Genomic DNA, 12,917 nt, shown 5'->3' on the forward strand with positions numbered 1-12,917 from the left:
TCTGCAAGTCAAGGGACGACAAACAAATGACCGCATAGCGCAGTGGATTAGCGCGTCTGACTTCGGATCAGAAGGTCGTGGGTTCGACTCCCACTGTGGTCGGCGGTCTTCTTTCTTTTTATATCGACTTATTTTTTATTTATCGATTAATTACGCAAGTTCGCCACTAACTGTAGCAGCACCGTCTGCAAGTCAAGGGACGACGAACAAATGACCGCATAGCGCAGTGGATTAGCGCGTCTGACTTCGGATCAGAAGGTCGTGGGTTCGACTCCCACTGTGGTCGGCGGTCTTCTTTCTTTTTATATCGACTTATTTTTTATTTATCGATTAATTACGCAAGTTCGCCACTAACTGTAGCAGCACCATCTGCAAGTCAAGGGACGACAAACAAATGACCGCATAGCGCAGTGGATTAGCGCGTCTGACTTCGGATCAGAAGGTCGTGGGTTCGACTCCCACTGTGGTCGGCGGTCTTCTTTCTTTTTATATCGACTTATTTTTTATTTATCGATTAATTACGCAAGTTCGCCACTAACCGTAGCAGCACCATCTGCAAGTCAAGGGACGACAAACAAATGACCGCATAGCGCAGTGGATTAGCGCGTCTGACTTCGGATCAGAAGGTCGTGGGTTCGACTCCCACTGTGGTCGGCGGTCTTCTTTCTTTTTATATCGACTTATTTTTTATTTATCGATTAATTACGCAAGTTCTCCACTAACTGTAGCAGCACCATCTGCAAGTCAAGGGACAACAAATAAATGACCGCATAGCGCAGTGGATTAGCGCGTCTAACTTCGGATCAGAAGGTCGTGGGTTCGACTCCCACTGTGGTCATCGGTCTTTTTTCTTTTTATCGATTTATTTTTTATTTATCGATTAATTACGCAAGTTCGCCATTAACTGTAGCAGCACCATCTGCAAGTCAAGGGACGACAAACAAATGACTGCATAGCGCAGTGGATTAGCGCGCCTGACTTCGGATCCGAAGGTTGTGGGTTCGACTCCCATTGTGGTCGTCGGTCTTTTTTCTTTTTATCGACTTATTTTTTATTTATCGATTAATTACGCAAGTTCGCAACTAACTGTAGCAGCACTGTCTGCAAGTCAAGGGACAACGAACAAATGACCGCATAGCGCAGTGGATTAGCGCGTCTGACTTCGGATCAAAAGGTCGTGGGTTCGACTCCCACTGTGGTCGTCGGTCTTATTTCTTTTTATCGACTTATTTTTTATTTATCGATTAATTACGCAAGTTCGCCACTAACTGTAGCAGCACTGTCTGCAAGTCAAGGGACGACGAACAAATGACCGCATAGCGCAGTGGATTAGCGCGTCTGACTTCGGATCAGAAGGTCGTGGGTTCGACTCCCACTGTGGTCGTCGGTCTTCTTTCTTTTTATATCGACTTATTTTTTATTTATCGATTAATTACGCAAGTTCGCCACTAACTGTAGCAGCACCATCTGCAAGTCAAGGGATGACAAACAAATGACCGCATAGCGCAGTGGATTAGCGCGTCTGACTTCGGATCAGAAGGTCGTGGGTTCGACTCCCACTGTGGTCGGCGGTCTTCTTTCTTTTTATATCGACTTATTTTTTATTTATCGATTAATTACGCAAGTTCGCCACTAACTGTAGCAGCACCATCTGCAAGTCAAGGGATGACAAACAAATGACCGCATAGCGTAGTGGATTAGCGCGTCTGACTTCGGATCAGAAGGTCGTGGGTTCGACTCCCACTGTGGTCGTCGGTCCTTTTTCTTTTTATCGATTTATTTTTTATTTATCGATTAATTACGCAAGTTCGCCACTAACTGTAGCAGCACCATCTGCAAGTCAAGGGATGACGAACAAATGACCGCATAGCGCAGTGGATTAGCGCGTCTGACTTTGGATCAGAAGGTCGTTGGTTCGACTCCCACTGTGGTTGTCGGTCTTCCTTCTTTTTATCGACTTATTTTTTATTTATCGATTAATTACGCAAGTTCGCCACTAACTGTAGCAGCACCATCTGCAAGTCAAGGGACGACGAACAAATGACCGCATAGCGCAGTGGATTAGCGCGTCTGACTTCGGATCAGAAGGTCGTGGGTTCGACTCCCACTGTGGTCGTCGGTCTTCTTTCTTTTTATCGACTCTTCGGATCAGAAGGTCGTGGGTTCGACTCCCACTGTGGTCGTCGGTCTTCTTTCTTTTTATCGACTTATTTTTTATTTATCGGTTAATTACGCAAGTTCGCCACTAACTGTAGCAGCACTGTCTGCAAGTCAAGATACGATGAACAAATGACCGCATAGCGCAGTGGATTAGCGCGTCTAACTTCGGATTAGAAGGTCGTGGGTTCGACTCCCACTGTGGTCGGCGGTCTTCTTTCTTTTTATATCGACTTATTTTTTATTTATCGATTAATTACGCAAGTTCGCCACTAACTGTAGCAGCACCATCTATATCGACTTATTTTTTATTTATCGATTAATTACGCAAGTTCGCCACTAACTGTAGCAGCACCATCTGCAAGTCAATATTTTTTATTTATCGATTAATTACGCAAGTTCGCCACTAACTGTAGCAGCACCATCTGCAAGTCAAGGGATTTTATTTATCGATTAATTACGCAAGTTCGCCACTAACTGTAGCAGCACCATCTGCAAGTCAAGGGACTTTATTTATCGATTAATTACGCAAGTTCGCCACTAACTGTAGCAGCACCATCTGCAAGTCAAGGGACAACAAACAAATGACTGCATAGCGCAGTGGATTAGCGCGTCTGACTTCGGATCAGAAGGTCGTGGGTTCGACTCCCACTGTGGTCGTCGGTCTTTTTTCTTTTTATCGACTTATTTTTTATTTATCGATTAATTACGCAAGTTCGCCACTAACTGTAGCAGCACCATCTGCAAGTCAAGGGATGACGAACAAATGACCGCATAGCGCAGTGGATTAGCGCGTCTGACTTCGGATCAGAAGGTCGTGGGTTCGACTCCCACTGTGGTCGTCGGTCTTCTTTCTTTTTATCGACTTATTTTTTATTTATCGATTAATTACGCAAGTTCGCCACTAACTGTAGCAGCACCATCTGCAAGTCAAGGGACGACAAACAAATGACCGCATAGCGCAGTGGATTAGCGCGTCTGACTTCGGATCAGAAGGTCGTGGGTTCGACTCCCACTGTGGTCGTCGGTCTTCTTTCTTTTTATCGACTTATTTTTTATTTATCGATTAATTACGCAAGTTCGCCACTAACTGTAGCAGCACCATCTGCAAGTCAAGGGACGACAAACAAATGACCGCATAGCGCAGTGGATTAGCGCGTCTGACTTCGGATCAGAAGGTCGTGGGTTCGACTCCCACTGTGGTCGTCGGTCTTCTTTCTTTTTATATCGACTTATTTTTTATTTATCGATTAATTACGCAAGTTCGCCACTAACTGTAGCAGCACCATCTGCAAGTCAAGGGACAACAAACAAATGACTGCATAGCGCAGTGGATTAGCGCGTCTGACTTCGGATCAGAAGGTCGTGGGTTCGACTCCCACTGTGGTCGTCGGTCTTTTTTCTTTTTATCGACTTATTTTTTATTTATCGATTAATTACGCAAGTTTGCCACTAACTGTAGCAGCACCATCTGTAAGTCAAGGGATGACGAACAAATGACCGCATAGCGCAGTGGTTTAGCGAGTCTGACTTTGGATTAGAAGGTCGTGTGTTCAACTCCCACTGTGGTCGTTGGTTAGTTCTCTTTCTTATCAATTACTTGTTTTTATTTATCGTTTGTCGATTAATTATGCAAGTTCGCCACTAACAATAGTAGCATCATCTTCGAGTCACGCAATGACAAACAATTGACCGCATAGCATAGTGGATTTGCACGTCTGACTTTGAATCAAAAGGTCGTGGGTTCCATTCCCATTGTTGTCCTTATTTCTTTTCATTCACTTATTTTTATATATCGTTTGTCGATTAATTACGCAAGTTCACCACTAACTTTAATAGCACCATCCGCGAGTAACGAAAAATAACGAAATGATTGCATAGCGCAGTGGATTAGCGTGTTTGACTTCGGATTAGAAGGACATGGGTTCAACTCCCATTGTGGTCGTCGGTCGGTATTCTATCTTATCAATTACTTGTTTTTATTTTATCGTTTGTCGATTATATATGCAAGTTCGTCACTAACTGTAGCAGCACTGTCTGCGAATCACAAGACGACAAACAAATGACCGCATAGCGCAGCAGTGATTAGCGCTTCTTCCTCTTTATTCACTTTTTTTTATTTATCATTTGTCGATTAATTATGCAAGTTCGCCACTAGCATTAGCAGCACCATCCGCGAGTCACGAGACAACGAACAAATGACCGCATAGTGCAGTGGATTAGTGCGTTTGACTTTGGATTAGAAGGTCATGGGTTTGACTCCTACTGTGGTCGGTCTTCTTCCTTTTCATTCACTTATTTTTTATTTATATTAAATTACACAAGTTCGCCACTAACTATAACAGCACCATATGCAAAGTCACGAGACAACGAAAAAATGACTGCATAGCGCCATGGATTAGAGCGTTAGTTTTCCACTAACTGTAGCGTGAGAATCACGAGACAATGATGAAATGACCTTATAGCACAGTGGATTAATGTGTTTGACTTCGGCTCAACTCCCTCTTAAGGCCATCTTTTTCCATTTTATTCACATTTCTATTTATCGTTTGCTGATTTTTCTATTTATCGTTTGCTGATTACTCGCGCGTATCACGAGATGCTATCCCCACTGCGTCTAAATTTCATCGCTCTCCCCTCCCGCTTTCAACCTTCCGTCTTAGGCACCGCTTCTTTCTAAAACCCAACAAACAAAATACACAGTTCTTGAAACCTTACTAGGGTTTACCTCTCTTTCTTCCTCCATTTCTACTCACTGTAACTTCTCTTTCTCTACTTTCATTTCCCCTTTCTTCGAGTTTTGTTCACATCTGTCATTCGCTCTGATCCACACTCCCCTTTCGCTCCTTCGTTTTACAGAAAATTTCAAGAAATACAACTGAATCAATCGTGTATGAATAGCTTGGTGCTAGTATATATATTTAGGATTGTAAAATTGAAGCATGATTTGGTAATGCCGTATTGTTATCGTTCATATTAATTCAAACTTTTCGTTCTTGATATATTGCAGCTGGAAAGATCTTGATCCTGTTTGAGGAAAAATGGCCTCGGTTGGACAGCCGCCGTCCTTTAAGAAACGGGAGTTATCCGCGACGAGAGAGGAGGATAAGCTTATTGTAACTCCTCTTGGGGCTGGCAATGAAGTGGGTCGATCCTGCGTTTATATGTCTTACAAAGGCAAAGTTGTGTTGGTACGTTTTTGAACTCTTCATGATTTCCCACTCATTTTCTGGGTAGAACATACGGAATTGTGATTGAATAAGTGGTCATTTTTCTTTCCCCACTTACTTTTCTTGGAGGATAGTTCGATTGTGGAATTCACCCTGCTTACTCTGGCATGGCTGCTTTGCCGTACTTTGATGAGATTGACCCCTCAACAATTGATGTTCTGCTCATTACTCAGTATGTATTTCTTTTTAAAATATTTATCAAATGCAGCTCTTAGCTCGAACTTTGCATTTTAATTCTCTTGTCTACTTCTGCAAAATCAGTGAATGACGGTGGATGGTTTATGCAATTGCATTTGTGAATGGGTGTAGGGTCACTGCTTTGAAATCTTTGCCCCTAAAGATGAAAAGCGTTCCCTTCCTGATCACATTTTTCTAGGCACAACTTGTTCAACATTTTGTTTAAAACTCACGTCTCCTTATAATCCATGGCTTTTTTAGCATGGAAAATGCAGATACTCTAATCGTCTCAGCTTTCTTTATTTTCTTTCACCTTTTGTTTGTGTTCTTGTAACTAGGATAATTTTCTGCACACTTACTTTGCAGCTTTCATTTGGATCATGCCGCATCACTCCCTTATTTCTTGGAGAAGGTACATTGCTTTTAATTGAATTGCAGTGTGATTATTGTTTGTGTACATAAACTAATTTAGCATTAATATGATAGACTACATTCAAAGGACGAGTCTTTATGACTTATGCTACTAAAGCGATCTACAAGTTGTTGCTGTCGGACTTTGTGAAAGTGAGCAAAGTTTCGATTGAAGATATGTTGTTCGACGAGCAGGACATAAATCGTTCCATGGACAAAATTGAGGTAAATGATTTCTCAGAATGGATGTCTATTGGTTTCCTGTTTCATCCATGTCGATAAAATGGATCAGATCAAATTTCAGTGATAATACCAAATTCATACTTTCTATTGAAAATCTGCTAAACATTTTATTTGGTAACAGTTTATCGAACGTATTTTCCTCCCTAAGTATATATGATCTGTCTGTCTCTTCCCTTATCCCCCTGCGTAGTTCTTTGCTAACTATTTTCATTAAAATGTTTGAAATTCAGTTCTTATAGTTTCCAGAACCAAATATATCAGAACTAGAAGTGGTATTTTGTTGTATTCATGCATTTTTTTTTTTCTGATTGTTTTTTGAAATTAACTGATTTATAAAATATAATTTGATTTAAATGTTATATTTCTAAAATTAACATGTATAAGAGAAGAAACAAATAGAAACAGAACAACAGAATTACCCTTCTATGGAGTTTTTGAAGTTAAAACAATTGAATTGTAATACAGTTCTAAAAATGCTTTCTGGAAAAATAAAAAGGATATCTGTATGATAATCATTTTATCCACTCTAATGCAGAGTCGTTATATTGATTACATTGTTATCAACTTGCATAGGTTTCATCTCTATGCTTACAGATTTGCAATGATGAAAACGGAAATTAGTTTCTCTTATTCAATAACAGTGCACAGTAATTGCAGGTCATTGATTTCCATCAAACAGTAGAAGTAAATGGTATTCGGTTTTGGTGTTACACTGCTGGTCATGTGCTTGGTGCTGCCATGTTTATGGTGGATATTGCTGGTGTCCGAGTCCTCTACACTGGAGACTATTCGCGTGAAGAAGATCGACATCTTCGAGCTGCTGAGATGCCTCAATTTTCTCCTGATGTTTGCATAATCGAATCTACATACGGTGTCCAGCTCCATCAACCTCGACATATTCGAGAGAAGCGCTTCACTGATGTTGTACATTCAACCATTTCTCAAGGTGGTCGTGTGCTGATTCCAGCTTTTGCCCTTGGACGTGCCCAGGAACTCCTCCTTATTCTTGATGAGTACTGGGCGAACCATCCCGACCTCCATAATGTTCCCATATATTATGCTTCTCCTCTGGCAAAAAGATGTTTGACTGTATACGAGACGTACACGCTCTCCATGAATGATAGGATCCAAAATGCCAAATCAAACCCCTTTAGATTCAAGTACATATCCCCACTAAAGAGCATTGAAGTTTTCAAAGATGTTGGCCCATCAGTGGTGATGGCCAGCCCTGGTGGACTTCAGAGCGGTTTATCACGACAGCTTTTTGACTTGTGGTGTTCTGATAAGAAAAATTCATGTGTGCTTCCTGGTTATGTTGTTGAAGGGACACTGGCTAAGACTATCATCAATGAACCAAAGGAAGTCACCCTCATGAGTGGACTCACAGCTCCTCTTAACATGCAGGTTCATTACATTTCGTTCTCTGCTCATGCTGACTTTGCGCAGACCAGCGCGTTCTTGGAAGAGCTCATGCCGCCCAACATAATTCTCGTGCACGGAGAAGCTAATGAGATGGGGAGGCTCAAACAGAAGCTTATTTCCCAGTTTTCTGATCGGAATACAAAGATTCTTACTCCAAAGAATTGTCAGTCTGTTGAAATGTACTTCAACTCTCAGAAGATGGCAAAAACTATTGGAAAATTGGCTGAGAAAACCCCAGAAGTCGGCGAAACTGTCAGCGGTTTACTGGTGAAGAAAGGATTTGCACATCAAATAATGGCACCAGATGATCTACACATCTTCTCTCAGCTATCAACTGCCAACATCAACCAGCGTATTACAATTCCATACTCGAACGCCTTTAATGTGATTGTACGCAGGCTCAAACAGGTATATGAGAGTGTAGAATCTTCAACAGACGAGGAGTCCGGCGTTCCAACGATTCGTGTGCACGATCGTGTGACAGTAAAGCACGAATCAGAGAGGCACATCTCACTTCACTGGACATCAGACCCGTTAAGCGACATGGTCTCGGATTCTGTTGTAGCTCTCATCCTGAACATCAACCGCGAGGTACCGAAAGTCATCGTCGAGTCAGAGGCTGTAAAAACGGAAGAAGAGAACGAGAAGAAAGCCGAGAAGGTAATTCATGCACTCCTTGTTTCACTCTTTGGCAATGTGAAGTTAGGAGGAAATGGGAAGCTGGTGATCAACGTTGATGGGAGTATAGCAGAGCTTGATAAACAGAGTGGGGAGGTAGAAAGTGAAAATGAAGTTCTCAAGGAAAGAGTAAAGACAGCCTTCCGGCGAATCCAATGCGCTGTGAAGCCAATTCCTCCCTCTGCATGACGCCCGAGACTATTCCGCCCAGAACAAAAGGATCAAACCCTTCGACACCCGACGCCCAGAACAAAAGGATCAAACTCTTCGACACCCGACGCAGGATCTACAGCTTGTATCCTTTCAGTTAATCCATAAGGATCGGATACCCATATTCCCGGACTCTTTTCTATATCTGGGCTGCACAAGTAGAACTGATCTGTGTTCTTGTAGCTGACTACTACTGACTATCATCAAATTTAGGGACATAAAATGTATTCTACAGGTTCAAAAGTTGGAGAAATCCCAAGAATTATTTGAACTTTTTGTTTGTTTGTTTGTTGTTTGTCCACATGGATTTTGGCGATTGTCTAAAAAAAGTAAGAGAGAGAGAAAGAGATAGAAAAAGTCGTATGCCATATCATATATGAATGGTGTTGAGCAAATGACAGCAAAGGCAGCAACTCAGAAACTGGAATTATTGATAATTGAAGATTATTTAATGTTGCCTTTCCTTCATCCTTAATCAATCCCTTCCTCCACGCACCTACTACCCAATCCATTAGAGAGATTGGGAGAGAATGTAAAATCATGCCCTAGGCCCGCTTCGGGGAAGAGAGAGAGAGAGAGAGAAGGGGACTCGAGGATTTACTTTGCGTCAACTCCTTTCCCCTTCCCATTTCATTTTACAAGATCTCGGTCTACCGATCAGCATTCTCGGTATGCTCATTCTTCCTCTTTTCTTTAATCTTTCATGAATTTTTGCATTTCCGGGAGCTCTTCAATCGTTTTCATTGTAATTTGTGAGAAACTTCGATGTTTTTGCGTTTGCTATTTACGCATTCGCAATCTTGGATCGACTCGGGAATGAGCTGCATTTTGCTTTCTCAGATCATTTGTCTCTGATATTCTAATTTCAGCTATTCTCTTCGTCTCTCTGTGTCTCTGTCTTCTCTGATTGCGGATGCAATGCGGGAGGAGAGATTCCAGCGTTGGTATTTTTCTTTTTGAGTTTTTAATTTCTTGAATTTGTGCATTCACAAAGTTTCGTTCTGTTTTCTAAGAAATTTTGTTAAGGTTCTAACGGACTGCATGTTTGTATTCGACGATCTCATCTCTCTCCTCTCATTTCGGATTTCCTTTTTCGTAGTCAGCCTGAACTTTCCGTCGCAAAATGATGCAGAATCGAGTCGGATCATTCTAGCTTGCTAATTGTCGGGTTGCATGTTTGTCTATCATCAATTTCTGTGCGCACGGTATTTGCGTCACTGCAAACTTGCATCCATGGAATAAACTGTTAGATCGGGATGAGAGGAGGATGAATATCAACTCCTCTTATAGATCTGCCAAACCCTGCGAAACTTTTTCATTAGTTTTCGTGTTCGTTCCGGAGGAAGGAGTGTCTCCTTCCACGCTTTGGTTCAAGAGAGATTCCTGCATGTGACTTCCAGGACTTCAAATTATTCTCTGCTTTGATGTTGACTTCTTTGATTTTGATAGATATTGTCGCTTTATTTTCTAACATTATCATAAACTTTGTACGCATGGCTGTTCTTGAAAACAATGCACATGCTGCCAGGATTTCACATTAACCCCCTTCAAGTAACCTGTTAAGCTGTTAACAGTAGTTTCCATCCACTTCTTCGCCCAAATGGCCTATTCCTACATCGATTTATTTTGTTAAAACAGTAGCTGGTGCTGCAAGAATCTTACTCATGATATTGTTTTGTATGCTTTTTGGCAGAAAACTGCGCAGTTATTGGGCAGTCATGGAGAATTCCAAGGTGTTGTCAAACATGAGAAATGTGATTTACTCTGGAAAGCATGCTCTTCTTCCTCCCAAGAGTCCATTTCCTAGTGGTTCCTCCCCATATGCTGATTATTTCCCCAGTCCCATTATTGGGTCAAGAGCTGTGCAGAATCCCAGAGAGGGAAATGTGCACCATCATAGAACATCATCTGAAAGTCTTCTAATGGAGGATCAACCTTCTTGGCTCAATGATCTTCTCGATGAACCTGAAACACCTGTTCAAAGAGGTGGTCATCGACGTTCATCGAGTGACTCCTTTGCATACTTGGATGCAGGAAATGTTTTGAACGAAAATTATACGCAAGATGACTCCCAATGTAAAAATATGTATTTACCTTCCTGGGCATCACAAGATTTTGATTTCCGCAAAGATCCCCATCAAGCTTCTTTCAATATGAAGGCAAGCTCGATCAAACAGAAGAACAGGGCACGGGAATTGCCTCCAACTACATTGACAACTACCCTGGGTTCCTGGCCTTCTGCCAAAAGTAGCATTCTTCTTGAGAGCTCGAGGTTGTTAAGTACACCACAGGAAGCAAATGGGTTCTCATCAACAACTACTGAAAAGCAGGATTCAGCAGAAACCAGTATGCCTGATCGAAAGTCATCTGAGAAAATGGATGGTCCCCATATCAAGCCAGCTCCGGCTGATACAGATAATAAAAGAGCTAAACAGTAAGTTTTGCATTGCTTGATATCTACATTATTATTATACAAAAGAATCCTCTTTCCCTTCACATAATCTTGAATTCTGTTTTGCAAATCATGTCTCCCAGATTGCTTCCAATCTACATTTGTTAGTCTTGTACCATCTTTTTACTAGCCTGCTGCTTAGGTTTCCCTGATGGTCTATGGTTTGCTTTTCCACTGGAATAACTTCAATGTTCTGCTTTGCTAAGGAAATTATACATTCAAGAAGCCAGGATAGAACTGGAGGGTTCTTAAATTTTTCTTGTCGATGCCTGAGAATGCATTGTTATTTCGACCGACCTAGTGAACCCCTCTTGTCTTATTATGTGGATCGTTCGAGTTTTCACCTATGACACATTCTTATCACATCTGCATCTTGATTTAATGAGCATAGGAGCACTATGATTAAAATGAAGATCACTAAGTATTAACGTAATCTGAACACCATAATTAGGAATTTCTTAGTTAAGACAAATATTATCTGCATGCGCTCAAATTGCTAGGGAGTTGATTTATTTTTCTAGATTTTCATTTTATGTCACTTTCTTGATAGATTAATCCACCTCTTCTTTCCCACTCCTAATCCTGGGACGTGTGCTCATACAGCAAATTGGGAGAGAATCTCCATTATAAAACTTGCTGATATTGGATGGATGTGTGTTGTAATGGATGTGGATATAACATGCCCTTCTGAAGAAATGCTAAATATAACGTGTGCTTATGTTATGCAGAGATGTAATATGTACGTGATTTAACCCGACTTTTTATGAATACAGGCAATTTGCTCAACGTTCACGTGTACGTAAACTTCAGTACATTGCAGAGCTAGAACGGAACGTACAAGCTTTACAAGCAGAAGGTTCTGAAGTTTCTGCCGAGCTTGAATTTCTCAGTCAGCAAAACTTAATTCTTGGCATGGAGAATAAAGCACTCAAGCAGCGATTAGAAAATTTATCTCAGGAGCAGCTTATAAAATACTGTGAGCTTCCATAACTCTCAAACTTGGGTTTTGACAGTCCGTTCTAATGGTTTACTTTACTTTTTTCCAAAAATGTTGAATTGGTTTTAGATGAAAATTCTTCTCTCAGTCGGTTTTGAACTTTACTTTTAAAAAGAGAAACGTAATTCCTTTAATTTGCTTTACTAAGAAGACTTGAATGTGACATTATATTTAGTGGAGCATGAAGTGCTGGAGAGGGAGATAGGAAGACTACGAATGTTGTACCAACAGCAACAACAGCCTCAGCCACCACCTTCCAGCCTTAAACGTACCAAGAGCCGAGACCTTGAGACGCAGTTTGCCAAGCTTTCTTTGAGACAGAAGGATGGGCGTTCGGGTCCCGAGTCTATGGCCGGTCCAGTTCAAATCTAGATTTGTAAATCAGTTGGGAGTTGTTGTGCATGGCCTAACGATTTCTCGAATGTTGGAAGCCATGTTTGTCGATTGCTTGTGCAGGATACCCAGGGCTCATCAAGTCAGTCTGTACTCAGCATTTGATTGTTGTGGCTCTTGGTAGATGTGAATGAGAATCTGCCAATGCACCTGGCTGTCATGGCTGGAAAATGTCCTCTTTTGGGCTGCTGACTTGCCGGTGGTGATATCTATTTTCTAAGCATGGTCTCCTATGGTTTTTTTTATCAGGATGTAATGAAAATTCTAGTAGGTGTTTTTCAAGTCCCCCATTCCTCTTGGGGGGCTCTCTTTTTTTCCCCCTAAATCAAATGCAAATGCATCCCCAGAGTATTAGGTGTTGCGGGCATGAATGGTACTAACAATTACTATTGAACAACAATATCATTGATATCCTCCTGCTTTGTGGGTGAGCCAAAGTGCTAAACATTGAGCCTCTGCCCAATAATTTCATTCTGATGACCCATTATATAGGGGTGTCATTTGACCTGTCATTTTGAATGGTTACCAATAAAGCTTGATTGTGCAT

The 12,917-nt window shown here is 41.4% G+C and overlaps 2 protein-coding genes and 20 non-coding genes across 25 annotated transcripts; all 22 read left to right on the forward strand.

The window, feature by feature from the left end:
- Nucleotides 1-28: 28 nt before the first annotated feature.
- Nucleotides 29-102, forward strand: TRNAR-UCG. Its single transcript has one exon. It is a non-coding gene; the product is annotated as a tRNA-Arg (tRNA).
- A 110-nt stretch (nucleotides 103-212) lies between these two features.
- On the forward strand, nucleotides 213-286 carry TRNAR-UCG. The gene has a single exon. It is a non-coding gene; the product is annotated as a tRNA-Arg (tRNA).
- A 110-nt stretch (nucleotides 287-396) lies between these two features.
- On the forward strand, nucleotides 397-470 carry TRNAR-UCG. The gene has a single exon. It is a non-coding gene; the product is annotated as a tRNA-Arg (tRNA).
- Nucleotides 471-580: 110 nt separating this feature from the next.
- TRNAR-UCG lies at nucleotides 581-654 on the forward strand. Its single transcript has one exon. It is a non-coding gene; the product is annotated as a tRNA-Arg (tRNA).
- A 110-nt stretch (nucleotides 655-764) lies between these two features.
- On the forward strand, nucleotides 765-838 carry TRNAR-UCG. Its single transcript has one exon. It is a non-coding gene; the product is annotated as a tRNA-Arg (tRNA).
- Nucleotides 839-946: 108 nt separating this feature from the next.
- TRNAR-UCG lies at nucleotides 947-1,020 on the forward strand. Its single transcript has one exon. It is a non-coding gene; the product is annotated as a tRNA-Arg (tRNA).
- A 108-nt stretch (nucleotides 1,021-1,128) lies between these two features.
- Nucleotides 1,129-1,202, forward strand: TRNAR-UCG. Its single transcript has one exon. It is a non-coding gene; the product is annotated as a tRNA-Arg (tRNA).
- A 108-nt stretch (nucleotides 1,203-1,310) lies between these two features.
- TRNAR-UCG lies at nucleotides 1,311-1,384 on the forward strand. The gene has a single exon. It is a non-coding gene; the product is annotated as a tRNA-Arg (tRNA).
- A 110-nt stretch (nucleotides 1,385-1,494) lies between these two features.
- On the forward strand, nucleotides 1,495-1,568 carry TRNAR-UCG. Its single transcript has one exon. It is a non-coding gene; the product is annotated as a tRNA-Arg (tRNA).
- A 110-nt stretch (nucleotides 1,569-1,678) lies between these two features.
- On the forward strand, nucleotides 1,679-1,752 carry TRNAR-UCG. Its single transcript has one exon. It is a non-coding gene; the product is annotated as a tRNA-Arg (tRNA).
- Nucleotides 1,753-1,860: 108 nt separating this feature from the next.
- Nucleotides 1,861-1,934, forward strand: TRNAQ-UUG. Its single transcript has one exon. It is a non-coding gene; the product is annotated as a tRNA-Gln (tRNA).
- A 108-nt stretch (nucleotides 1,935-2,042) lies between these two features.
- Nucleotides 2,043-2,116, forward strand: TRNAR-UCG. Its single transcript has one exon. It is a non-coding gene; the product is annotated as a tRNA-Arg (tRNA).
- Nucleotides 2,117-2,291: 175 nt separating this feature from the next.
- Nucleotides 2,292-2,365, forward strand: TRNAR-UCG. Its single transcript has one exon. It is a non-coding gene; the product is annotated as a tRNA-Arg (tRNA).
- A 378-nt stretch (nucleotides 2,366-2,743) lies between these two features.
- On the forward strand, nucleotides 2,744-2,817 carry TRNAR-UCG. Its single transcript has one exon. It is a non-coding gene; the product is annotated as a tRNA-Arg (tRNA).
- A 108-nt stretch (nucleotides 2,818-2,925) lies between these two features.
- On the forward strand, nucleotides 2,926-2,999 carry TRNAR-UCG. The gene has a single exon. It is a non-coding gene; the product is annotated as a tRNA-Arg (tRNA).
- A 108-nt stretch (nucleotides 3,000-3,107) lies between these two features.
- TRNAR-UCG lies at nucleotides 3,108-3,181 on the forward strand. Its single transcript has one exon. It is a non-coding gene; the product is annotated as a tRNA-Arg (tRNA).
- Nucleotides 3,182-3,289: 108 nt separating this feature from the next.
- TRNAR-UCG lies at nucleotides 3,290-3,363 on the forward strand. Its single transcript has one exon. It is a non-coding gene; the product is annotated as a tRNA-Arg (tRNA).
- A 110-nt stretch (nucleotides 3,364-3,473) lies between these two features.
- On the forward strand, nucleotides 3,474-3,547 carry TRNAR-UCG. The gene has a single exon. It is a non-coding gene; the product is annotated as a tRNA-Arg (tRNA).
- Nucleotides 3,548-3,655: 108 nt separating this feature from the next.
- On the forward strand, nucleotides 3,656-3,729 carry TRNAQ-UUG. Its single transcript has one exon. It is a non-coding gene; the product is annotated as a tRNA-Gln (tRNA).
- Nucleotides 3,730-4,028: 299 nt separating this feature from the next.
- On the forward strand, nucleotides 4,029-4,102 carry TRNAR-UCG. The gene has a single exon. It is a non-coding gene; the product is annotated as a tRNA-Arg (tRNA).
- A 653-nt stretch (nucleotides 4,103-4,755) lies between these two features.
- Nucleotides 4,756-8,812, forward strand: LOC111458343 (cleavage and polyadenylation specificity factor subunit 3-I-like). 3 transcript variants are annotated; one of them, XM_023100937.1, is made up of 7 exons: nucleotides 4,756-4,914; nucleotides 5,017-5,048; nucleotides 5,168-5,348; nucleotides 5,462-5,559; nucleotides 5,931-5,976; nucleotides 6,051-6,200; nucleotides 6,876-8,812. In XM_023100937.1, exons 3-7 carry the CDS (start codon nucleotides 5,199-5,201, stop codon nucleotides 8,505-8,507), a joined length of 2,076 nt encoding a protein of 691 aa, XP_022956705.1. In that variant the 5' UTR covers nucleotides 4,756-4,914; nucleotides 5,017-5,048; nucleotides 5,168-5,198; the 3' UTR covers nucleotides 8,508-8,812. The 3 variants fall into 3 exon arrangements, with proteins under 3 accessions (XP_022956705.1, XP_022956704.1, XP_022956706.1); XM_023100936.1 differs by having other exon boundaries at nucleotides 4,756-5,048; XM_023100938.1 differs by lacking the exon at nucleotides 5,017-5,048.
- Nucleotides 8,813-8,921: 109 nt separating this feature from the next.
- Nucleotides 8,922-12,792, forward strand: LOC111458344 (uncharacterized protein At4g06598-like). Of its 2 annotated transcripts, none has more exons than XM_023100940.1 (4): nucleotides 8,922-9,197; nucleotides 10,222-10,962; nucleotides 11,754-11,956; nucleotides 12,153-12,792. In XM_023100940.1, exons 2-4 carry the CDS (start codon nucleotides 10,247-10,249, stop codon nucleotides 12,347-12,349), a joined length of 1,116 nt encoding a protein of 371 aa, XP_022956708.1. In that variant the 5' UTR covers nucleotides 8,922-9,197; nucleotides 10,222-10,246; the 3' UTR covers nucleotides 12,350-12,792. The 2 variants fall into 2 exon arrangements, with proteins under 2 accessions (XP_022956708.1, XP_022956709.1); XM_023100941.1 differs by lacking the exon at nucleotides 8,922-9,197 and adding an exon at nucleotides 9,251-9,472.
- The last annotated feature ends 125 nt before the right edge of the window (nucleotides 12,793-12,917 follow it).

This window comes from Cucurbita moschata, unplaced genomic scaffold, assembly GCF_002738365.1.
Source record: "Cucurbita moschata cultivar Rifu unplaced genomic scaffold, Cmos_1.0 Cmo_Scf00021, whole genome shotgun sequence".
Classification (NCBI taxonomy): Eukaryota; Viridiplantae; Streptophyta; class Magnoliopsida; order Cucurbitales; family Cucurbitaceae; genus Cucurbita; species Cucurbita moschata.

Excerpts from the sequence above, each read along its gene's own strand:
- LOC111458344 (XM_023100940.1), top strand. The coding sequence starts at position 10,247 with ATGGAGAATTCCAAGGTGTTGTCAAACATGAGAAATGTGATTTACTCT. Across the intron at positions 10,963-11,753 it reads GATAATAAAAGAGCTAAACA|GCAATTTGCTCAACGTTCAC; the intron begins GTAAGTTTTGCA and ends TTATGAATACAG. Across the intron at positions 11,957-12,152 it reads GGAGCAGCTTATAAAATACT|TGGAGCATGAAGTGCTGGAG; the intron begins GTGAGCTTCCAT and ends CATTATATTTAG.
- LOC111458343 (XM_023100936.1), top strand. The coding sequence starts at position 5,199 with ATGGCCTCGGTTGGACAGCCGCCGTCCTTTAAGAAACGGGAGTTATCC. Across the intron at positions 5,977-6,050 it reads TCCCTTATTTCTTGGAGAAG|ACTACATTCAAAGGACGAGT; the intron begins GTACATTGCTTT and ends TTAATATGATAG. Across the intron at positions 6,201-6,875 it reads GTTCCATGGACAAAATTGAG|GTCATTGATTTCCATCAAAC; the intron begins GTAAATGATTTC and ends CAGTAATTGCAG.